Consider the following 24,526-nt stretch of genomic DNA (forward strand, 5'->3'; position numbering starts at 1 on the left):
GGACTAGATGGGCCTATGGCCTGATCCAGTGGGGCTGTTCTTATGTCCTTATGGGGATAAAGGTGTTACACACTAGAAACAAAAAAACAGCTGCCAGCACTCTGAGGCTGCAAGCCTAACCACATTTACCTGAGAGTAAGCCCCATTGAACAAAATAGGACTTACTTTTGAGTAGACCTAGTTAGGATTGTGCCCTGAGTTTGTTAGCAGCACACCTGGAGGGTTTTGGAATGGGAGGGGGGAAGTGATGAATTTGCTGGGGAAGGGGAAAACTTTGTTTTGTATATATCTGCTAATTGCAAACTGATGCAAACTGAGATATAGAGACTGGCTGCAACCCTAACCTCACTTTCCTGGGAGTAAGTCCCATTGAACACAATAAGATTTACTTTTGAGTAGACCTAGCCAGAATTGTGCCTTTTGTCTTACAATAGCAGCCAACAGAGTACCCCCCCCCCCAAAAAAAAGGAGGCAGGAGGAAAAAGGGGGTTGGCTGAAAAGGAATAGGTATTTTTATTTTTTAATCAGTTTTTGGAGACAAAGCCATTGAGTGGGTTTTTTTCTTTTTGAAGTGGGAGGAAAAAGAGCAAGGTGAGGATCCTTGGTTAACCTGACACCCAAGGTTCGGTTAACCTGAACCCCAAGACATCTGGGTGCCTCCTTGGCCCTGCAGAATACAGTTTTGGCACCACTCTACCATGGGGTGGGGCAGGCTGCATAGAATAGGACTGCCCAAAACAATTCTTAAGGATATGTGCATCGGATTGCAACCTAGACCATGTATATGCATATAACAAAAACCATTGCCATTTGTTGTATTGCAGCTTGCCACATTTTTCTCCCAAAGGAAAAAGAAATGTAATGTGGACACAAACCTTATCCTAGTTCCCTTGAGAGATAGCTTTATAAAAACTTTCAGTATAATCAGAATAAGAACCAAGACACTGCTGCATAATAATGAGGCCAAAAACCACTGCACTTTTGCATTAAAAAGAGTACCCCAAGAGAACAGTTTCAATGGTCTCATTAGTTTGTAACTACCCAGAATTCCTCATTGTTCTTTATTTCAGTTGAACCTGAAAATCATTTATAAAACCATTTTTTCTAGAGATTATGAAATAGCATAATTATGTGAACTGTGTCTTTTGCTTATTCTCTTTCTTCCTATTAATTCAAAGGCCATTGCAAATAGTACAGAAAATACACACCTCATGGAACCATGGGACAGTATTGCTGCAGTTTCATCCCCCATCCTTTTATGGTTAGGGAAAGGAGCTATGGTGATATGTCACACTCCTTCTAGTCAGACCTTCTCACTTTCTTCAGTGTCTGCCCACTAACACTACAGAGTCCAAGTTTCAAAGAATGTTGCAATAGTAATACCATTGTACATCCTGTCTCCTCCTCCTGCTTTGCTGTCCCCTCCCAGGTTGAGAACAGCACTGCAGAATTATTTTCCTAAATGTGTGGAACAAAATGGAACAGTACTATTGTGAACTACCACTTCTTGCTTTGAAGGCCAAAAGAGGTAGGAAAATTTGCTACTCAGTCATGCCAGAGCAACAGTTACTTGCTTTAGACCAGCGGTCTCGGGACCACTGTACACCAAAAAAACCCTCCCAGGCGTGACTGGAGCTTACCATTATGCAGGAGAACCTGTTATCTTCCTCTCTCCCAAATGTTGCACCAGCCTGCCACGTCTGCCCAGAAATTCAGGTGCAGAGCCTGCTAGGGTGACAAAATGCGGAAGTGGCTGGCAGCATGATTTTTGGGTAAGTTCACAGAGGAAGACAGCAGGCTCCCCATGGAATGGTAAGTTCTGTTCAGGTAGGGAGGGGTTTTCACATGTGCTGGATCTGGCCCATGAGCTAGGGTTTGGCACCTGCTACATTAGACAAGCAAGTTAAAATGGCTACTTGCTCATCCAAAATAAAATGCTACCAGAAAGACAGCCTCAACTCTGTTACGTCAAGCATTTTAATGAATAGAGAGCTTTTGTATTAAGATTGCATAGTGGTACTACTTTCTTAGCATAAGACTGGTGGAAGATCACAACCAGAATACTTTTTTGTGCTCGTAATAGGAGGCTTTGCTATTATCAGGAAGGAACAAAGTAGCTCTTGGGTGTGTGTTACACTTGAATAAGAAGTACTGCTTTCTGTCTAATTGTGAAGCTGAAGGTAATCAGCTTCTTGAAACCAGTTACCCAAAATTCAAATTACCCAAATCCAATTTACATAGAATATTGAAAAGGATTTTTCAGCTCTGCAACATGCATTCATTTAACCAGATGGACAAATTTGTAAAACTTGTTCAGAATCATAAACCTGATCTCCTGTGTTTAATTCTCTTTTTAAATTATAGGTTTTTTCTCCTATTTTTCCTCAAACACAACCTAAACCTATCTCTTGCAAGCTAGCATATAGCAACTGAGTGTCATTACCACAAAGAGGTGAAATGATGATGAAATGGTGCAGCCAATACAATACAACCAGGACCCTCTCACAGATGAGCGTCGGCATCTTCCTAGCATTTGGTGATGACATCATTATATCATTGATTTCTGGTTCAACTGAGCTTCAAACTGTATGTAGCTCGGTTGAGAGCTGTGCTGCTTAGCAGGATTCAACTGGTTTATGGAAATACAATGTCTACATCTACATGGAAAATTCACAACTATACAACATTATGAAGAAAACTTCACAATAGAATCAAGAAATGGGCATGGGAAGCCAGCTTGATTGTGAAACTGTTCTGGAGCCTTTAGGACTCTAAAACCAATTTAACCTTTTAACCTGAAGACTGCAGAGATAAATGTAGGCTACTATATGACTGTCTTTAAAGCTGTTTGGGAGGGTGTAGAAAAAAGATTGCAAAGTATTTAGGAAAAAAAGTACAGTGAAAGCTCCCTTAAGCAGTACTTCACTAGCACACATGGTTAACCAGCATTGCTGCTTGCCAGTTGTCAGTTTCCTGAGTTTCCTGTTTTATAAAGTGTCAGTTAACAAGCTACCCACCTGCTTCGCATCTCCCTTCCTCACTTACCAGACAGGGTTCCATCTACAGTGTTGTTCTGCCCTCCTTCCTTCCTCATGAGGGCCCTTATCAGAAAGTAGAGTTGCTATTCCTTGACAGAGGGTGCTCTGGAAGGAAGGAAGGTGGGCAAAGTGACACTACAGATGAAGTGCTGTCCAGTAAGGTGATCACAAAGGAAGTTGGGGGGGGCTGGGAAGTAGTGTTGTGAAAGCTTTGCCAACTGGCTTATTTGGATAGCCATCAACCTTCGTTTCCCCAGGAGTGCTGGTTACTGGTAAGTTTTTACTCTTAATTTAATTCTGCCTCAATGCAAGGTTTAAATTAGATTATCTTTCAGGTACCTTCTATATATTCATATATCCACAAATAAAACTCAACAGCTACAGCAGTGATTTTCAACCTTTGTCATCTCATGGCACACCATCAGTTTTTGGACAATGGACAAGGCATACCATGCTGCTGGTGGGTTGCTCACATCCTGCAATGGCCCGATTAGTAAATGACCTTCCTCCAAACTCCCACAGCACACCTGCAGGCCATGGTTGAAAATGGCTGAACTACAGTATGCAGTTCAGTTTAACACTTAATACAGGGCCATTTCAGATCATTATTTGTAATCTTGTGCCACTAACACATCATAGCATTGAGTCTATGCATGGACAGTCTGTGGTGCCTAGCCACATGGTATGCATAGCTTTACAATGTCTGGCTGCTCTTCATTTTCATGTTAATAGGATAGAACAAATGCTTACTTCATCACAAGAACAGTCATCAAGAATGATCAGCTCTTACACCTGAGGTATTCAGTCTGTGTGTCCAGGTTCCCTAGGGTTTCTGGGGAAACCCATGTGAATAATTAGCTTCAACCTGTATATAGATTTGTCTTCATGTGAGTTGATGGTTGTGTGAATCTCCTAGACTTGTGGTGTAAGTTCAAGGTTTACAGTGCAAGTAAAATGTTTTCTATACTTCTCGCCCCCCACCTTGCTATTTTAATGGCACGCGTGCATTTTGTTCTTTCCCCTCATGCAGCAAAGAAGATTCCTTTTCAGAGGTTTGGCATGATCATCCATTTTAAAAGCTTATATTCGGAGCCTTTAAAAAAGTTAGGGTTTTTTTCCTCTTTAATTTGGAACAGTACTCCAAATTGGAACAACTTCATGCTTGCCATAAGGGCCAGTCAATCAGTGCTCTACAGAGATGGCTTCTTCTAGAAATGGGAAGAACCAGTCACTCCTGCAACAGTACTCTGAAGGAAGGCTGACAAAAAGAGATATGATCCCACAACAGGTTTGCCACTCAAACTTGGTATGCCTATATGCAATTCAGAACTAAACCAGGATGGATTTAAATCAAGTTTATTTAAATCAGTAACGTAAATTGCCAAGAAAAAAACCACTTGAAATTCCAGAACTATATCTACATTTTTTATTTATTTAGAAAAATACTAAGTAAAAGTACACACTAACCAGTTGCTATAATCATAACAACTTTGACACTGTGTCACTCTGCCAAAGAGCATTTCTTCATTATACTATTTAGATTTGTCAGTCCCCCCCCCCCCCCTTTTTTAAAATCCAGTGAAGGGATTTCTTCAAAATATTTCCAGGTAGGACCTGCAGCATGAAAGTTTTGCATAGACATGTGCTAGTTGGAATCAACAGTAGAAAGTGCTACTGTGTTTCTGTTTTACTATGCCTGCAAAAAAAATATTCCTGGGCAAATCGGTATTCTCCATGAGATGGAAAGTAAATATTCCTGTTTTTTTAACTGGAAGATAGTCATAATTTTCCAGAGTATTGACTCTGAGTCAATAGGAAGTATTAGGAAGTAACTAGGTATAAAAGATCACCTGATCGGTCAGTAGATGGCACCTGTGGTGACTTTCCATTCCCTATATTGTATATCCACTATTGTTCTGCATGATGAGAAATGATTAACAGGTATTTTACTAATCCAAACTTCATTCTCCCCTCCCCCCCAAAAAACTTTAAAAAAAGCAATCGTTGAAAAACTCACATGACGGTTATAATTCCGTTTTTAAGAAATTGTGTTTGGATTAAGTTTCAATTTCATTTTAAACCAGGTTTTAATTTTCAATTTAAAAAATTGAAGCTTGTATCTAACCAATTCAATTGTAAAAAATTTTACTTTTAATAAAGGAGACCGCCTGGGAATACTGGGTGCTGTAGGCTTATACCATAGTCTTTCGAGACTGAAGGTTGCCAACCACCATCTACTGTGGTCATACCACACTTTATCCAAGAGATTTTCTTTTGGATCACTCTTCTTTAATGAAATGCAATTCTGGGGAGGCTGCCAATTAGATTGCAGCTGTGGTGTGTGGAGGAGAGTGTCCAAACCTCCTTCAGTGTCTTTTTTTTTTCCAGTCTTAACTGCTCTTCTCCCAAGTTGTTCTTTGCCCCATGTGGGTAAAAATACAGGTATCCTTCATGTAACATGTAGTTTGGTCTTAAAATGCTTGTAAATTCCCCTCTTAAACTAAAGATACAGGTCTCTGCCTACCATCCGGATTACTTTTCCCCTCAGGGTAGCAGGCAGCAGAGACTCATTAGTATTATTCTGGATGCTCCGGTATCTCCTCTTTCTCATATCTAAGGACTTTCTGCTTAAGATGAAAACAAATTGCAACATTGTATAAGTGACAGTGGGGAGAGCAGATTTTTCTCATGGCTACTGAAAACTTTGGTTACTCCATTTGGTTAGCCAAATGGATCTTAGGTTTATTTTACAATACTGAGTACTGAGAAAGAGATAATATCCACATTCTTCATCTCTGTCATTTAAATAGTGATCAGACCTGCTTCCTTAAGATATTTTCAGTAGATGAATGGATAAAGGAATAAAGACTGAGCGCAATTGTCCCCTTCAGATAGTCACCTCAGGGCCCAATCCTATCCAATTTTCCATTGGTGCAGTTGTGCCAGTGGGGCATGCACTGCATCCTGTGGTGAAGGGACAATCACTGGGACCTTCTCAAGGTATGAGAACATGTGTTCCCTTATCATGGGGCTGCATTGTGACTACACCGGAGCTGGAAAGTTGGATAGGATTGGGCCCTCAGCTGTTAAGAGTAGCAACAGATAGAGGAATCTGGATTGCTGTGTTTCAAAAAAAGAAAAAGGGGATAGAAAGATGTGTTTTGGATATAGAAAGGTGTGCCTTTTGGTTGGAGAATAATGAATTTTAAAGGGAAGTATTCAATCTGATGATTTCTAGGTTCTGTCCAGTCCGTTGGTGACTATGTCTGATCTTTTTGTGTTTATGCCCAATATTAATACCATGATTGCCTTTCTTGCTTCCTGAGGTTTAAATTTATCCTCATATACTGATTTTCAAAGTCCAGGAAGCACTAAAGGCATTTGCTGTATTGTATGTAGATAGTAGAGCGTCTCTTGGTGTTCTCAAATTTTTCTTTGTGGAAGAATAAACATGACTCCTCATGGCAGCTCGCTCTCGCAGCCTGAAAATGCTGATAGGTTTTGTTTATTGAAAGTTACTAATGCACTTTCCCTGATCCAGCAAGTGGGACTTGAGCTCTGAAGCAGGTTTCCAAGTATTCAGCCAATGTAGATTCCCTAATCGGCTTTGCATTGTTCATCTAGATCTCGCAACTGATGGTGTGACTTTTGATGGGGGAGTGACCCATTCAGGGTCAATAGTTGTGTGTGACTAGTTCTAGATTGGGCTGTTGGGCTTTGAATATACATAGTTTACACAGCTTATAAAGTAAGAAAAACCTCTTCAAACCATAGTCCTGAGAGATGTGGTGGATGAGTGCTATCTTGTTTCTGTGAATAGATACTGTTTTAGAAAAATAGCAATGTACAGCATTTGGGCTCCTCTTTTGGAGACCCAGCCACTCCAGTGAAAGAAAATGGCAGATGTAGCATTTCTAGTAATGCAAAGATATTAACACTTGAGCATATATGATGCTGTTTAGCTTTGATTTTCATCACACATACATGGGAAAAATGTTTGTTTTGTGAAAGTAGTGTGATAATTTTGCTACTCACTGATCACCTTCCCCTGCCCCATAGCATTGGCTCTTTCCTGCGCATTGGTACAGAAACCCATATGCCATTGGGTGCCCATTTTGCTCTGCCTAATGCCTGCCTCTTGCTCATCAAATGATCGTTTCTATGCAAATAGCATCAATTGTGCAATTAGTAATATAATCCAAGTTTTCTGCATTGGTGTCTGAACTTGCAAAAAAGCCACATTGAGTACTGTTAGTATTCATATTGTTCTTCAGATGCTGTCAGTACTAGATAAGTGGACAGAAGTACAGTAGACATGTCATCTCTTTTGTTTTCTTCCTTAACTGTAGTTACTTTGATTCAATTTTGCTTTGAGTTTATTACTGAAGAGTTCATTAATAAGCTTGCATCACATTTGAGCTGGGTGTTTTGAGCTCTCAATTTGAAATTGCTGTGTTGGTCATGAGCAGGGGTCTCCAAACTTTTTGGTCAGAGAGCTGCATGAAATATCTGGCATGGTGTGCCAGAGGGCTGGAAAAAAATTTAAATATAAAATTTAAATAGAGATGGAACTTAGATGAGTGAATAAATGAATGAATGGGCTCATTCATTCAACCTCTCTGGCCCTCAGAACACCCTCCAGACACAATCAGAGCACAGTTCTGGTCATTTTTCAGCTGAGTGGGCCAGAGACTATCAGGAGACAGAGGTTGGCTGTGGGCTGGAAAGAGGCTGTTTGTAGGCTGCATCTGGCCCCAGGGCCGGGGTTTGGGCACCCCTGATCAAGAGGATTACTACCTTATATAATGAGAAGGGCAGTCTCGGTGGTCTGAGCTCCCTATTTGTACGGCCTAGATTCATTACTGGACAATATTTTCAGCTGAAAGAACAGCAAACTTTGAATTGAAAACTACTGTCAAAGCACAACAGAGATGTCTCTTGGTTTCATTCCCTTCTTGTTTATTGTCTTCCTAACAGTTTGCAAGCATGAGTCTTGTTTTGGAATGCAGGATTCAGAGTGGAAAGAGGGAGTTGTATACAACTATCTGCAGTTGTCATGTTTCAACTCTAGTACAAAATAATACTGAAGTGGGAATATATCATCCCAAATTTGTCATTTGTACTTGCATGTGTACAAGTTAAGGCTAACTCATCTTCAACAAAGCCTACACTGGATTTTTTTATTTTATTTTTTGGTCAATCTCATTTTTTCAGAATTAAGTAGTCTTCTGTGCTGGATTGTTAAAGGAAACTATAACACCTAAATTTTATAGATGGACTAAAATAAAAGGTTGAGCCCCTACTTACTCCAAAATAGGATGATCTCCCAGCTAAGTGCCACAAGAGTCCTTTGTGGGTCTTACTGTTAACTACTGCTTCATGGTGTTGTGGGGGGCTTAACCATCTGTGTTAATCTTGATGAAAAATGATTGAGAGAGCATGCAAGCAGTTGCTGGTCACTACTTCAGTTCAATTGTATATTTCTGGTTTCATCTTCTGTACTTGACCATATTTATAATTAGAATAGTTATCAAGTTGATAGTTTTTGTAATAAGCAATCTAGTGTTTTCTTTTACAGATGTTCTGATGTAAGATTGAAAAAAAAATTAGTAGTGATGCAAACTCTAGCCTACGATTGACTCTGTCCTGCTTAAAAGCTGACAACATTCATGATTACAATTATTTATATAGCACTATTCATGTGCATGGCACCTGAGAGACAGAGAGAGAGAGAGAGAGAGTTGAGATCTTTGTGAGTCAGGGTAAAAATTTTACAGCCCTAGGGTTTTTTTCTGCTCCATTTTAATATGCTATTCAGTTGTTTCTCAAATATGAGAAAAGAGAAGTGCAGATCTAACACCAATACTGTGCACTTGGGGAAAATTGAAAGGAGGCTGAAATGGATGCAACAGAGTTCCTTGTCGATTGTTACACAGAAATGTGCAGGAATTCCTGAAAAATTAAAAAATGGGAGCAGTTTATATATAATATAGTTATGCCTTTTAATAACTATTAAGGCAACCCGAACAGACTTCTCTTAACTTAGGGAGGCTTGCCATGGCAATATTTAAAAATTTCTATTCTAGGAAAAACGATAGTGTAAAGCAAAGTAGTACCAATCTCAAAAACTCACATTTAAATCAACTAGAAATCTTCTGTATTACAATCAAACACTGCAGTCAGACGTTCTTACTAAAAACTGCATGAAATGTCATTTGACTTAATTTTGCATAAGTGAAAGCACAGTCTTTTCAGACAGAAAACTGAGAATTTATGTTGGAGTACTGGCCATATTTCTTATGTTTATGTTACTAAAATGAATTACATTTAACTACTTGAATAACTTAAAAAATATTTTAAAAAGATGGCAGGTGAGCTACCATCGGTGTTTTTTAGAGGTTACGAAACCAATTGCTTTACCTGCATTTCTGTTGCATACCTTATCAATGGAAGACACATTTAAATTAAATTATATTGAAAGAACTTGACTGAATCTTTAATGTACCTTTGAAGAATAAGATATGTGGAAAGTCTGAAACTTCTGAAATCTGTGTTTCTTTTCATTGTCATGCGTGTGAATCTGAAGCTTTGATTTGTGGTACATTTTGAGACATTAAACATTAGGCAAAGAAAGGGGCCTGGAATATTGTGAAACAAAATTATGCACTCTGTAATGGAAAATCATTTGCAAAAACTGTGCAGCTGCACTAAAACTACCTGCTAGAAACTCCAAAGATACAGTCTATGTACGTCAGCAACGTATGATCTCAATACTGTGCTGTCATTGGCTAAAGCACGATTTCCTTTCACAGTTCTGTTTCTCAAATTCCAATCAGAGTCAGCTGTACTCTGAATGCAGGTTGGTTGGTGATGCTGGCTTGGGAGTGGGAGTAGGGTTACTAATAAGCAGACTTTCAAGAAACCATTCCACTGTGAGAAATGGTGTTTATCTTTGCCTTTGTGTGAAATTGTGTAACTTAACAAAGCACGCCAGTTAGCTGTTGAAGTCTGAATCGGATCATGCTTATGCACAGATACAGAAGAAGAAATGTTTTGTTGAAACACTCAGTTTATTTTTTGGAAAACAGATAAATATGGGTTTTAGAACTAGTTCTATTCTATCCATGTGAGTAGCTTATTGTGCTTGGGTGAACAAATAAAATTAGAGACTTCAATTTTGACCTTATGGTTCTGAAAAAGGACTGAAAAATTGACTTCTGATATTTGATAACAGTATAGTTCCACTTAATCCAGGGGTGGTGGGCAACTTGCTAAGCAACTACTACTATGCTGAAGATATTTGTAATCACGTTTTCAAACTTAGCTCTGCTGCTATAAATGCTAGAAACCGTTTATTTTTTTAAAAAATACCATAAAATTTATTGCATTCTGTCAGGAGCCTATTGGAATCAGAAAAGAAACTTGGAATGGTGAATGTTTCCCACAATTAGCTAATCCTGCATAATGTTTGCTCGATAACTCTTATATTGTTTTAATGAAACATGAAAAAATCCGTTTCAGTAACTGCCTGTCTTATACAAGAACTTAGTCTTTACTTTCTTTTCCCTATTTGGTAATGTATGAAATCATATTATGTTGTTCAACTATTAAATTAATTTAATCCAACTATTAAATTAATAAATTAATTCAGGAACCTATTCTCGGTTCTGTGTGTCTGGGTCTATCCTTAGCTTTATGCTGTTTCATAGCTGCTGTTTAATATTGTCATTTTACGTAATTCTTTAACTTATTCCTGTGCTGATACTGTTGAAGTACCATTGTGGGTAGCTGCTGCATCACTGTTGTATGCAAGAGATCCAAAGAGACTAGTTAAAAATCAGCAAATCAAATGCTTCATCCATAGTACTTTATGGGATGTAGAAGCTAAATCCGCAGTTTGGTTCAAACAGATGCTAATTGACCCATAGGAACTGTCAGATTATATTAGTGGTATGAATAATATCAAAGGGTGCTTGGGCTTTGTAAATTTAAGAACCTAGTGCCCAGTTTTGAGGCCCCATTCATTTGATTTTTCCGTCTTTCCATGAATAGAACTATTGACTTCAGGAGAGCCCTTTTAATGTGGCTAAGTAATGGTTTATGATTTCTTAAAGCAAGATATTTCAAATGCAACCATTTCCACCTAGACCAATTAGCCCCATTCATTTCCAGCCAGATAGGTTCTGTAAAAAAAGGATTTTTAACCCCAAAGTTATATCCTATTTTTTAATATTTCCCCTTGCATCTTTGGACCAATAAAAGAAAGCTATGATTTATTTAATATAAGAAAGAAGCCTACATTTGCAACAACTTGTCTAACATTTCTGTGGAGAGTAGTTAGATCCTGCTAGCAGGAATGAAGACTGTTTTCTGGGAGGCAAGAACCTCCTACCATTTCCTAGTCTTCCTTCCTGTGGCTGGGAGGCAGAGCTTTCAAGGAGTACTTTTGAAGATCTGGAAAACAAAGAGATGCTCTTGGAAATATCTGAACCAGTCATGATTTTCCTGAGCTGTGGTTTAAAAAGCCAGAATTGGTTACTAACAGCCCAGTCCTAAGCTGCCTCAGCGCCATGAGGTACAGAGGCACCAAAATGGCTGCTGCTATATCCTACGGGGCCAGAGAAGCTGCTGGAGTCTTCTCTGGATAAGGGAACATTGGTTCCCTTACCCCATGTTGAACTTTGCTGGCCCCAATGGATCTCCTCAGAGCTGCACCCACTATTTAGAGGGTGCAGAACTGAGGAGGCCTGTGTTGGGTGGAGCAGCTTGGAAAGAGGCATAGGATTCAGCAGCAGCCTCTAAATAGTGGGCCTGATATGCCTCCTGGGCCTGATATGCCTGCTGGCACTCCTGGGCCATCCTCCTGACCTGATATGACCATCCTCCTAGGCCTGATATGCCTGCTGGCACTCCCTCTCCCCCCACTTTCTCTGCCCTCCCTCTGTTCCCAAAAGCCTCCTCATCACTTGGCAGGAGATACTCACTGCCCAGTGCTCTTCCTGGGCATCTTCCTGGCACAGTTAGCTACCCTTTTGCTGTGTAGTGGGAAAAGAAACAGGATATTGTAAGCCAATCACTGTTTCTTTCAGGTATATCTCCTTGCTCAGTGAGAAGTATAAAGCATGATTCTAGTCCTTTTTCCTTTTCAAGGAAAGGTACCCCTTACTCGCCCATTCCCCACAATGTATGCATTTACAGCAGTCTGATATTGATGTAAAAAAAGAGATCTTTCCAGAGTTCTTTAAACAGTTTCATTTGTGTGCCCTTATCACTTTTGAACGTTTTGGTTTAAAAGAATAAGACGTGGGACAAGATGCCTTTGATTGCCCCATGTTTGTTCATGTTTGTTTGAGAGGGATAGCTAAGCAGGGATGCCACTTTCCTATGTGTTTCAGCCCAGGGGGAAGATGTGTGAACAATGCTGTTGCTATGCAGAGGGCAGGAACTGTTGGGCAAGAGGTCCCGCGAGAGCAGTGTTTCAACATTGAGCATCTCATCGTCTTGCTGTTCCAGGCTGGTGTCCAATGGAACTCCTGAAAAGTCAGGATTAAGCCAATATTATCAGTTCAGATTTGACATGAGACAATAGTTAAGGTAAACTGTGGTTCACAAACCAATTCAAGCCATGAGTTCGGATTGTAGTTTAATCCTGGTTTGTGTTTGTCCAAAATAATGGTCTGTTGAAATTCCTGATTTGGACAATCAAATAGATCATAGTTATATTAAACAGATCCTGCTTCTGCATGATGTCTAAACTGACCAACTGAGTCTTCAGCTTCAAGATTGCAGAAACCAAGAACTGACTCTTTCATCCTTCTCTACAACTTGCTCCAACTGTGCAGTTTGGTGGTGAAAGGTCAGGAAGGCTGTACTAATTGTCTTTCTGGCATTCTTCTCCCTCCATAGAAAACATCTGGGCTCCCGATTCCCACTTCATACTTAAACAGAAACAAAAATAGCTGGTGCTTCAAGCCAATCAAGCAGCATAACTAGAGGAAGATTTGGGCAAGAAGCATGACCCCCTTGGGACTGAATCACTGCTGCTGGTTGACCTCTTTTGGCATTCAGTTATCATGGAGAGCTTTTCAGCATTTCAGTCATCATGGAGAGCTATTCCCTGTGTAAACCAATTGAGTTTTGCAAGATCTTGATCAAAGATCTTATTATTAACAGTATTTTATTAACAGTATTTATATACCGCCTTTCAACTAAAAGTTCACAAAGCAGTTTACAGAGAAAAATCAAATAACTAAATGGCTCCCTGTCCCAAAAGGGCTCACAATCTAAAAAGATGCAAAGGAATACCAGCAGACAGCCACTAGAACAGACAGTGCTGGGGTGAGGTGGGCCAGTTACTCTCCCCCTGCTAAAAAAAAAAGGAGCACCCACTTGAAAAAGTGCCTCTTACCCAATTAGCAGGGATTATATCTTCCTTTTTGTGACACTATTGTTAACAAGGTTTAAATAGTGTGCAAGTTAGCACAGAGAAGGGATGGAGACAGTCAGAGGTGACAGAAAAGGGGGATGGAGAGTGTTTCTTGCTATAACTGTATGGAGGGCTATCCTGGGCCATGGCCTCCCATCCCTTCACCAGGATTATTGAGTGTCCTAGGCTTTCACACAAACAGTGTACCTTTCTCTTGTTTATCCCCATTATAATTCTTGGTTTTGTTCTATTATGAGTTGGAAATCTTGGCCTCCTAAAAACATGTAGAAAACTGAGTATGCTGTGGGCTCATTTTTTTTAGGTCCTTTCCTGTCCCATAAGAATTTTCCCCCTTATGTGGTTTGTTTTTAACTATGGTGCAGTTTGAAACTTTGCTTTTAAACTCTGATTATGATGTCAGTCCAGGCACAAAACTGCATTATAGCTAAACCAGCCATTATAGCTAAGGTAGGTGGGAAGAGCATACACTCCATTTCTTCTAGCCATAGTATAGTGAATGGGAATATTTGCATTTCCACTGAGCAAGGGTGCTGCCTCCTCTCAAAGTAGCACCACAGAGTATCTGGTAACACAGCAGCAGCAAATCTACCTGCTTCCTATGTGCATCACAAACAGGTTCAGTGTCACTGCACACACTATAGATTAAGAGTATCATGTTAGAACTGGCTCCATCCATCAGTCTTGCCATGTGTATTTTTAAGATTCTGCCAATATGGTTCCATATAGAGTCCTTCAGACACCTAACAATAAACCAATATCTGTCATTAATTTAAATGTCATGGTACAAAGAGCTATATAAAAACATACTATTGTAAAACTTTCTAAGAAATGTGAAATGCTTTGAATAAATTCAAAAACATGGTACAAATGCTAAGTTTTATTAACCTCCACAGTAGTGACTTCTCACTACTGCCATCTGTCTTGTCTGGATTTGTCTTCAGTTTATTAACTCTCATGTGATCTACTACAGATACCAGGACTTGTTTAAAGGATTCTGGCACCTTACCTGGATCTGCTGAAAAGAAAAGTGACACACAGATAACACTTCACTCCCAATTCCATAGAGGCCCTCTTCCAATTGTTTCATCTGTATATTGAAGAGCATAGAGAACAAGATTGAATTTTGCCATGACAACCCAAGGAGTGAACAGCTGTCCCCAACACCATCTCCTGAATATTTACCTACAACTGAAGCATCTTATACAGTCAGACCATTGATCCATCTAGGTCAGAGGTTCCCAAACGGGGGTGTTGTGACATTCCTTAAGGAATGGGGCTACAGTGGTGTCACGATTGCCACGATCATGCTGCTGCTGCTGAAAACCAAAGGTTTTTTTTTACTTACTTAGGGGTCACTTTGGCTCTCTGGAGGGCTCAGTGAGCCTCCCTTTGCAGGCCTCCCTGCACCTCCAAAGTGCTGTGAAAAGCAAAAAAAAAAAAAAAAAGCCTCTTCTGGGTTTCTGTGCAAAACCAGAAGTGCCTTTTTTATTTTTTTACAGCAATTTGGAGGCTCAGGCCTGAAGAGGGAGTGTAGTGGGCTCACTGGACCCACCAGTGAGCCATAGTGATCCACAGACAAGTTTAAAAAAACTGTCATTTGTCCTCAGCAGCAGTGCAATCATGATGATCGTGTTGCTGCTCCTCCCCCCTCCCCCCCCCCCCCGCAAACACCAGGAACCTCTGATCTAGGTCGTTACTCTCTACATACTAACTTGCAGTGACTCTCCAGTTTCAGATGGGTCTTTTGCAACTTAGCTTGGAGATGCTGAGGATTGAATCTGGAACCTTTTACATACAAAGTGTGTACTTACCACTGAGCTATAGCCTATCCTGGGACCCATGCAGCAGACAGGAGAAGAACTACTGCAGTGTAGTTTCTGCCTGAGTAGGTAATCTAGAGGGAGTGCATGATCAGTGATATCATATGGTTGTAAGCTCCAAGAGAATCAGTAGGGTTTCTCTGCCTACCTTTCAGCACTGGTCGTCCACCATGGTAATGTCAGTCCCTTAACTGAGCCAAGCATATGCTGCAAGAATACTGGAGAATATGTATCTTGAACAATTGCAGATGTTGTGTAGCTAGACATGACTGTGCCTATGCCGTGAATGCTCTGAATCTGTAATATTCTGGGTTTTTTTCTAAAGCATTTTATGTTGAAACTGATAGCTCTGAAGGCGACACACCTTAATACAGTAAATCTCAAAGTAATTTGAATATCTTAAAGTGCGAGAAGAGATCTGTATGATTTTTTAAAAAATAGTGCTGAAGACAGATACTTGGAGGGATCAACTGAAAACACTGTTTACTTCAGGGTGGGGGTCGGTTCAGTTGGGAATTCATTAAAACACTTACTCCAAAGTTTGGGACATGAATTAGGAAACTTTTAGAATATGAATTGTGTGGTTCATGGGTATATTGTAAATCAGGTGTCAAACATAAGGCCCTTGGGCCGGATATGGCCCCTGAAAGCTTTTTATCTAGTTCATGTGATAATTAGGCTTTCCCAGATTTGCATATTTTCTGTCATTTTGAACTAATGAGCTCCCATTTGAAAGCAAAGCACTTATTTCTGATCATCATCTGTTTAATGACATTACTTCCTGTTTAATGATGTCAGTTCTGGCCCTCAGCAGCTGCCATGAATTCTGTTCAACCCGCTATATGAAATGAGTTTCATCCATTCTGTAAATGAATGATAATCTGGACTTAGACCTACTGTGAATGAAGAAATATGTCATGGTTCTTCAACATGGGCTGAATCAGCCCTGATACTGCTCTAGTTCCACCATAGAACCAGGATATGCAGTGTAGCTCTGATTTTATGGACGCCATTTGCTTTCCAAATAAGAAAATAAAATTTTACTTATATAAGAACATAAGAACAGCCCCACTGGATCAGGCCATAGGCCCATCTAGTCCAGCTTCCTGTATCTCACAGCAGCCCACCAAATGCCCCAGGGAGCACACCAGATAACAAGAGACCTCATCCTGGTGCCCTCCTTGGCATCTGGCATTCTGACATAACCCATTTCTAAAATCAGGAGGTTGCGCATACACATCATGGTCTGTACCCCATAATGGATTTTTCCTCCAGAAACTTGTCCAATCCCCTTTTAAAGGCGTCTAGGCTAGACGCCAGCACCACATCCTGTGGCAAGGAGTTCCACAGACTGACCACACGCTGAGTAAAGAAATATTTTCTTTTGTCTGTCCTAACCCGCCCAACACTCAATTTTAATGGATGTCCCCTGCTTCTGGTATTATGTGAGAGTGTAAAGAGCATCTCCCTATCCACTCTGTCCGTCCCCTGCATTTTGTATGTCCCAATCATGTCCCCCCCTCAGGTGCCTCTTTTCTAGGCTGAAGAGGCCCAAACACCGTAGCCTTTCCTCATAAGGAAGGTGCCCCAGCCCCGAAATCATCATAGCCGCTCTCTTTTGCACTTTTTCCATTTCCACTATGTCTTTTTTGAGATGTGGCGACCAGAAGTGGACACAATACTCCAGGTGTGGCCTTACCATAGATTTGTACAACGGCATTATAATACTAGCCGTTTTGTTCTCAATACCCTTCCTAATGATCCCAAGCATAGAATTGGCCTTCTTCACTGCTGCCGCGCATTGGGTCGACACTTTCATCGACCTGTCCACCACCACCCCAAGATCTCTCTCCTGTCACAGACAGCTCAGAACCCATCAGCCTATATCTAAAGTTTTGATTTTTTGCCCCAATGTGCATGACTTTACACTTACTGACATTGAAGCGCATCTGCCATTTTGCTGCCCATTCCGCCAGTCTGGAGAGATCCTTCTGGAGCTCCTCACAATCACTTCTGATCTTTACCACTCGGAAAAGTTTGGTGTCGTCTGCAAACTTAGCCACTTCACTGCTCAACCCTGTCTCCAGGTCATTTATGAAGAGGTTGAAAAGCACCAGTCCCAGGACAGATCCTTGGGGCACACCGCTTTTCACCTCTCTCCATTGTGAAAATTGCCCATTGACACCCACTCTCTGCTTCCTGGCCTCCAACCAGTTCTCAATCCACGAGAGGACCTGTCCTCTAATTCCCTGACTGTGGAGTTTTTTCAGTAGCCTTTGGTGAGGGACAGTGTCAAACGCCTTCTGAAAGTCCAGATAGATAATGTCCACGGATTCTCCCACATCCACATGCCTGTTGACTTTTTCAAAGAATTCTATAAGGTTCGTGAGGCAAGACTTACCCTTACAGAAGCCATGCTGACTCTCCCTCAGCAAGTCCTGTTCGTCTATGTTTTGAGATCCTATCTTTGATGAGGTATTCCACCATCTTACCCGGTATGGATGTTAGGCTGACCGGCCTATAGTTTCCCGGGTCCTCCCTCTTTCCCTTTTTAAAAATAGGCGTGACATTTGCTATCCTCCAATCCTCTGGCACTGTGGCCGTTTTGAGGGACAAGTTGCATACCTTAGTCAAGAGATCTGCAACTTCATTCTTCAATTCCTTAATAACTCTTGGGTGGATGCCATCAGGACCCGGTGACTTATTGATCTTTAATTTATCAATGAGGTCTGAAACATCTTCTCTTTTAACCTCTATCTGACTTAACTCCTTGGTCAGGAGGGGCCATTCGGGCAGCGGTATCTGCCCGAGGTCTTCTGCCATGAAGACAGATGCAAAGAACTCATTTAATTTCTCTGCCATCTCTAAGTCTCCTTTTATCTCCCCTGTCCCTCCTTCACCATCCAGAGGGCCAACCGCTTCTCTGGCGGGTTTCCTGCTTCTAACATATTTGAAGAAGCTTTTATTATTCCCCTTAATGTTGCTGGCCATGTGTTCCTCATAGTCTCGCTTGGTCTCCCGTATCACCTTCTTACATTTCTTTTGCCACAGTTTATGTTCCTTTTTATTCTCCTCATGAGGGCAATATTTCCATTTACGGAAGGAAGCTTCCTTGCCCTTCACAGCCTCTCTAACTTGGCTGGTTAGCCATGCAGGCACCCTCCTGGATTTAGTGGAACCCTTCTTTCTTTGCTGTATACACCTCTGCTGGGCCTCTATTACTGTTGTTTTAAGCAGCCTCCATGCACTCTGGACTCTTTTTACCCTCCCTTTCAACCTAACCAGCCTCCTCATTTGAGGGAAGTCCGCCCATCGGAAGTCAAGGGTTTTTGTTAGAGATTTGCCTGGTATTCTTCCCCCAACGTGCATGTCAAAACGGATCGCAGCATGATCACTGTTCCCCAATGGCTCAGTAACGTTTATATCTCTAACCAGGTCCTGTGTACCGCACAATATTAAATCCAGAGTCACCTGTCCTCTGGTGGGCTCTGTGACTAGCTGCTCTAAGCCACAGTCATTTAGCACGTCAAGAAATCCGGTTTCCTTATCGTGACCAGAACACAAATTGACCCAGTCAATATGAGGATAATTGAAGTCCCCCATGATTACAACCCTGTCCCTCCTTGTCACCTCCCTGATCTGTTTCCTCATTTCAAGGTCCCCATCCGATTTCTGGTCTGGAGGACGATAGCACGCCCCCAGTATTACATCGCTGCACAAGCCTGGTAATTTAACCCACAGAGATTCGACAGTGGAGTCGGATCCACCTTCAATCTCTGCTTTGCTGGATTCTATCCCTTCCTTAACATAAACGGCCACCCCACCTCCAACACACCCCTGCCTGTCCCTCCTGTAGAGTTTATAGCCTGGGATTGCGGTATCCCACTGATTCTCCGCATACCACCAGGTTTCTGTTATGCCCACTATGTCAGGTGGTATACTTAGGTGGTATAAGTTGACATTGGCTCCCAGGTCCATGTGTTCTTGCACATTTTGAGCAAAACCCTCCCTTTTCCCCCAGAAAAAAACAAAAAACTGTATCTTGGAATCTGACTGTGCTGTACCACAGTGTGAATACATCTAATGGAACCTTGCTTTTGGTTAGCAGTTGAGAGTGAATTACTAGGTCAGAGATCAATGTGCTTTAAATGGTCTTGATTAATATTTCTTGGTGACCTGCATCATCATTTTTAGTGTGGTAGGCATATTGGAATAAAACATCTTTGATCCAGGTTGAATATAATCTTTCATTCAACCTAGAAATCAAAGAAATGTTAATGACTTTCTTCTCTGGCACCCAAGGTTTCAGATGAGAAGGGCGGGTGTTCCTGTTCCTTTCTTCCAACAGTGAAGCTCCTTTTGCTTAGAAAGAATAGGTGGATTATCATTTATAGCTCCTCCTTCCTCTGTGTGAAGACTGCTACGTATTGCACATGGTCTGATAGGTGTTCCCATTAACATTTTTTCCTGCTTCCTCATGAAACTTTTGATGATGTTGCCTTCGGGAAGCAACTCAGGGCTGCACTATTCAGCAGGCAGCTGCAGTGGAAAGAAGGCAGACCCACTAGTGGTCCCTTACTCTGCTATCCCATGTCACCTGCCCACTGATTCAAGCCCCTGCTATGCTTTCCTCACACTTTACAAAATGTTCACATAACTTACTGAGACCAAATTCAGTTCTGATTATTTCTAATATCTAACTATAAGTCATAACTTCTAGATCAGTTATTTTCAGCCTTTGTGCCATGGCACATTGGTGTGCTATGAATGGTATGCAGGTGTACTGCTGGAGTTTGGGGGAAGATAATTGATTAGAAGGGCCACTGGGAGATGTGACAAGGCAGTGCAGTGTGCCTTGTCAGTTGTCAAAAAACCGATAGTGTGTCTTGATAATTTTAACACCTTATCAGTGTGCTGTGAGGTGAAAAAGGTTGAAAATCACTGCTGTAGATAATTTAAGTTGAAAGATAGACTGTTGAATGATAGCTAGACTGTTACTTCTAAATCATTTTTCCCTATGTGCTTTCTGTGACATTGCATTGGAATGTCTTGCTGCACTTGCATTCAGAGATTCGTGATCCAGAATTGCATTTTTGAGGGCCAGTCTAAATGAGATAACTGATATTAATTCATTTCCAACTCTTTCAAGTTTTTTGAAAACAGCAGCTGTGGGATGAGGGCCAACCTGGAGTGTGACTGAAGCGTGGGAATGTGTTTAACTCTTTTCCCTTGCCCTGTTTTGTTGGTGAAAATGCCTCCCATCCAATATATTCTCTGCTATAAGGGGGAGAGCACATTTATTTTGTGGGGTCTCGTGCTGATATACAGTGACTTTTTTGCAGAAATTCTTAGTGTTGGAATTAAAGGGAATTTTTAAAATACCGTAGTTGTGTATTCTTCACAGTTACAGATCTGTACTCCTCGGTTTATAATTATGGGCTGTCTCACACAGGAACCTAGAACACATTCTTATATGGACAGAACCCTCCAGCTACCTGTCGCAGCAACAAGTTCAGACAATTGCTACATCCAGTTGGCAAGTCCCATTTAGCTGTCTCACCACTCCTATTGCCGCCACCACTGACTAAGGAAATTGCTTTCTTGTGCCTTATTTTTGACTCCTCTATTACTTGAAGAAGTTTGGTGTTGTCCAAAAAGGTGGTGGATTAGCGGTGGCAGTAGTGGTGAGTGCTGGAACAGCTCTGCCTGCCTGAAGCAACCCTTGTTCATATGTGCTACAGCTAGCTGGAGGCTTTTGTACACACTGAGTGAGATTTAAGCACACATAGCTGTGTGCAGGATAGCTGCATGTTGTTGTTTATAGCAAGTATGTAAATTGCTCTGATCCCAGTGACTTTGTCTAATCTTCATATCTTTGTCTAATCTTAAAAAGTAGTTTTTATGACAACTCAAGATACTGGCTGGAGAAATAAGTTGTACCAGAGTCTCAATGTCACCCTCCCACCCCTTAGTCTCTAACAGATCTTCTGCATTATGTCTTGCCCAAAGTTATTGATTTACTCCCTAGCTGAATTATTTGTTGTTTATACAACCTCAAAAATCAAAAAATTAAATGAGCAAAATCTCTCTTCTAGCTCTTCCTCCAAAGCCTTCCAAACCAATAACTCCAGTAAATACAAATGGGATGAAAGAGAATTGCAGTTCATCACTACAAGATGCAGAGTGGTACTGGGGAGACATTTCAAGGTAAAGAATGCTCTTTTCTGAAATGGAACGTGACCCGAGTTTTCTCTTGCTTTTATGTACATGTATTAAAATGTGGTGGCACTATAGTAAATTTGTAAAAGATTTTAACTTTGGAACAACAGAAATGCACATGTTTTTCTGCATTTACTGTTAATACTAGTGAAAACTGAAGGAAAGTTCACAATATGGGCATGGTAGATAGACGTCTATGATATATATTAAATATATAAACATGATTTTTTTCTAAACTGAATTAAAAAATTAATTTAAAAATATTGTGTCCAAATTCATCTAATTTCATGAAATTGCTTAATACAAATGTGTTAATCTATATACCAATGTTTTTCAACTTCTTTTTGCAAGTACTGCTTTGAGGGTACCACCTTTGTGAGAACCACTGCTGACACCAGGGTTGGCAGCTGTGTACATGCCGGAGATAACTTAGGACCAAGTCCTATCCAAATTTCCAGTACCAGTGCAGCCACAATGCAACTCTGAAGTAAGGGAACAAATGTGCCCATACCTTGAGGAGGCCTCCGTGACTGCCTCCCCACCACAGGATGCAGTGCATGCCCCACTGGCACAGCTGCACTGGCTCTGGAAAATTGGTTAGGATTGGGCACTTACCCAGCAGGTGGGGTTTTGCTTGTAGCCATCTTGCCTACTGGTACACTGCTACCCCAAACATATCCACTTATAGCAAGGTTAAGGCAGGTGGGGCAGTGCCACATAGTCACTGGATAAGTAGGGCCAAGTACCAGTCGTTGAAGAGCATTGGTCATAATGTTTTAAAACTGAATCAGTTACCTTCTATCAGAAACATTACACTAAGCCTGCTTTTTCATTGAAAACAGAACCAAGGCAAAAAAAAACCCTGATTTTTAGATCAAGCATTATAACAAATTGTAGATTTTTTTAAATTGTGCAAATAATAAATAAATAGACCCTACCAGTTAAGCAACATATACAATTTCCATCTCATGGAGAGAGAAAACAACTCAAGAAGCACCAGACTTCATTTTTAGAAAATCCTTAAATCTTCAAATAGTGTCCTTACATGTGCACAAGAAGCCATACAGAAATCCTTAATTTCACAATTGCTCTCCTATCTCAACAGATATGTCTTTATAATCTGAAGGATTTGGATTATGTTCTTAGGTAATATAAGGGTTGTATTTAGTTGCAAACCAATAAGTAATTAGTCACCAATAGGTAGGTACACTTGTTTGGAAAATGCATGAATTACAAAACTGGGAACTTGTTTAAAGTTATGATTAAATTGGCTTTTTTCTGAGTGATTTTAAATCAAATTGAATACCTGGTATGCAGCAGTCCATTGTCACTTCTGATCAAATAAATTAATGTAATTGCTTGAATATTAGACTCCCTTTAAAACAGAGGCTTTAAATGCAAAGTCCAGGGTTTACTTAAAATTTAAAAAATCAAACTTACCCTAGGAACTCCTAATCATAGATTACAGATGCTATCATTTAGACAACCTAGGTCAGAAAGGAGGCAATATAAAAAGCAAATGCACAATTGTTTTAGAAAATAGAGAGGTGCCCCTTATAAATCATAACAATTAATGGTGCAGTTATGAATGTGTGCGTATTAAATATAACTCTATTTTATCCCACTTTCATTTCTCCAGAGAAGAAGTAAATGACAAACTACGAGATATGCCAGATGGAACATTCCTGGTACGAGATGCATCAACAAAGAAGCAGGGAGACTATACTTTGACACTGCGGTAAATAATTGTGAATTTGCTTCGTTTGTCATTCTGCCCAAATTGTGGGTAGCACTGTTCATAAAATTGCTGTAGTGTTTTGCATTTCCAATAGCCACAACTGGGTTCTTTGAGAAACTTGCCTTATGTTTCTCACTAGGCCTTGAATCAAAAATAGTACAAAGTAGTAATTTATTTTGAATTGGGAAACTTGCAAACTACAACCTTGCAACTGACACCCTGAAAATTACTGTTAAAAATTACTGTTTTTTAAACCAATGTCTAGCCCTTATGACTGCAGTGAGGCTTCAGACTGTTGGACAGTATGTGAAGTCTGAAGCTGGAATCAAATGAGCGCATTTGTATGGTTTCAGGACCTTGCCCAGCTCTTTGTCTTTCCCATGTTTACCATTTCTGTTCCTACAAGACTTGTAGGTCTTCTCCAACCCTTCCCTCCACCTTTGACCTCCAGTTCAGCTTTATGAAACTTCAATTTTGGAAGCAGAATGAAGAAAGCAAAATAAGCACCTGTGAATGTGGTTTTACATCATTCATTGCCAGCCACAATTTGCATTTCCTGAACACAAAATTTGAAACGTCTTGGCTCCAACTGTGGGCCATATTTTGACCATTAGCTAAAGTTGGGGGGGGGGGGCGGGATGGACAACTGCAACAGTATCACTCCCTTATCATCCCACATACCCATCCATGATGTAGGCCATAACCTCAGCCACACAGGCAATAGACCCTATTTCACAATATTCTTTCCTGCTTTCTGTCCCCCATTCAGTGGCAGATCTGGTGCTTTTCCTGCCAGGGGCCACCCTCCCATTAGCTGCTCCCTAATCTAGAAGTAATTGTGGTAACATCATTGTCACCACAATTACTTCTGCGCCAATTCCTCCTTTCCCACTTTGGGGAAAAAAGGGGGGAAGGACGAAGATGTCCCAGACTCTGACAGTGGAAAAGGCTCCCTCAGAGCTTCTTCATGCTGCTAGAAGCAGTGCCCAGGAGGCAGTCGCTTTGAGTGATGTGGACTGAGCAGCGCCTACCTCCTGGGCGCCACTTCTATCAGAGCCAAAAAGTGCTGATGGATCCTTTCATGCATTTTGGAGAGGTGAGGGCAACTTCCAATTGGCTTCCTGGCTGTTCTCAGGGCTACCAACTTCTCCTCTCCTTTCTTTAAAGAGGAGGAGAGGAGAGCAGCTCTCAGACATGGTCAGGAACATGGAGGGAGCGCAGCCACCGTTGGCGTGGTTCTGGACCACAGGAAAAAACTAGTGGC

The 24,526-nt window shown here is 40.9% G+C and overlaps 1 protein-coding gene across 3 annotated transcripts in view; it reads left to right on the plus strand.

Moving 5' to 3' along the window:
- The window catches only part of PIK3R3 (phosphoinositide-3-kinase regulatory subunit 3), a 316,724-nt gene that overhangs the window by 272,587 nt on the left and 19,611 nt on the right, over nt 1–24,526 (plus strand). For all 3 annotated transcript variants that reach the window (XM_066622779.1, XM_066622781.1, XM_066622780.1), the window contains 2 exons: nt 21,401–21,512; nt 23,164–23,262. In XM_066622779.1, coding sequence (XP_066478876.1) covers nt 21,401–21,512; nt 23,164–23,262 — 211 coding nt within the window. The remainder of the gene's footprint in view (nt 1–21,400; nt 21,513–23,163; nt 23,263–24,526) is intronic.

Source organism: Tiliqua scincoides, chromosome 4 (genome assembly GCF_035046505.1).
Source record: "Tiliqua scincoides isolate rTilSci1 chromosome 4, rTilSci1.hap2, whole genome shotgun sequence".
Taxonomy (NCBI): Eukaryota; Metazoa; Chordata; class Lepidosauria; order Squamata; family Scincidae; genus Tiliqua; species Tiliqua scincoides.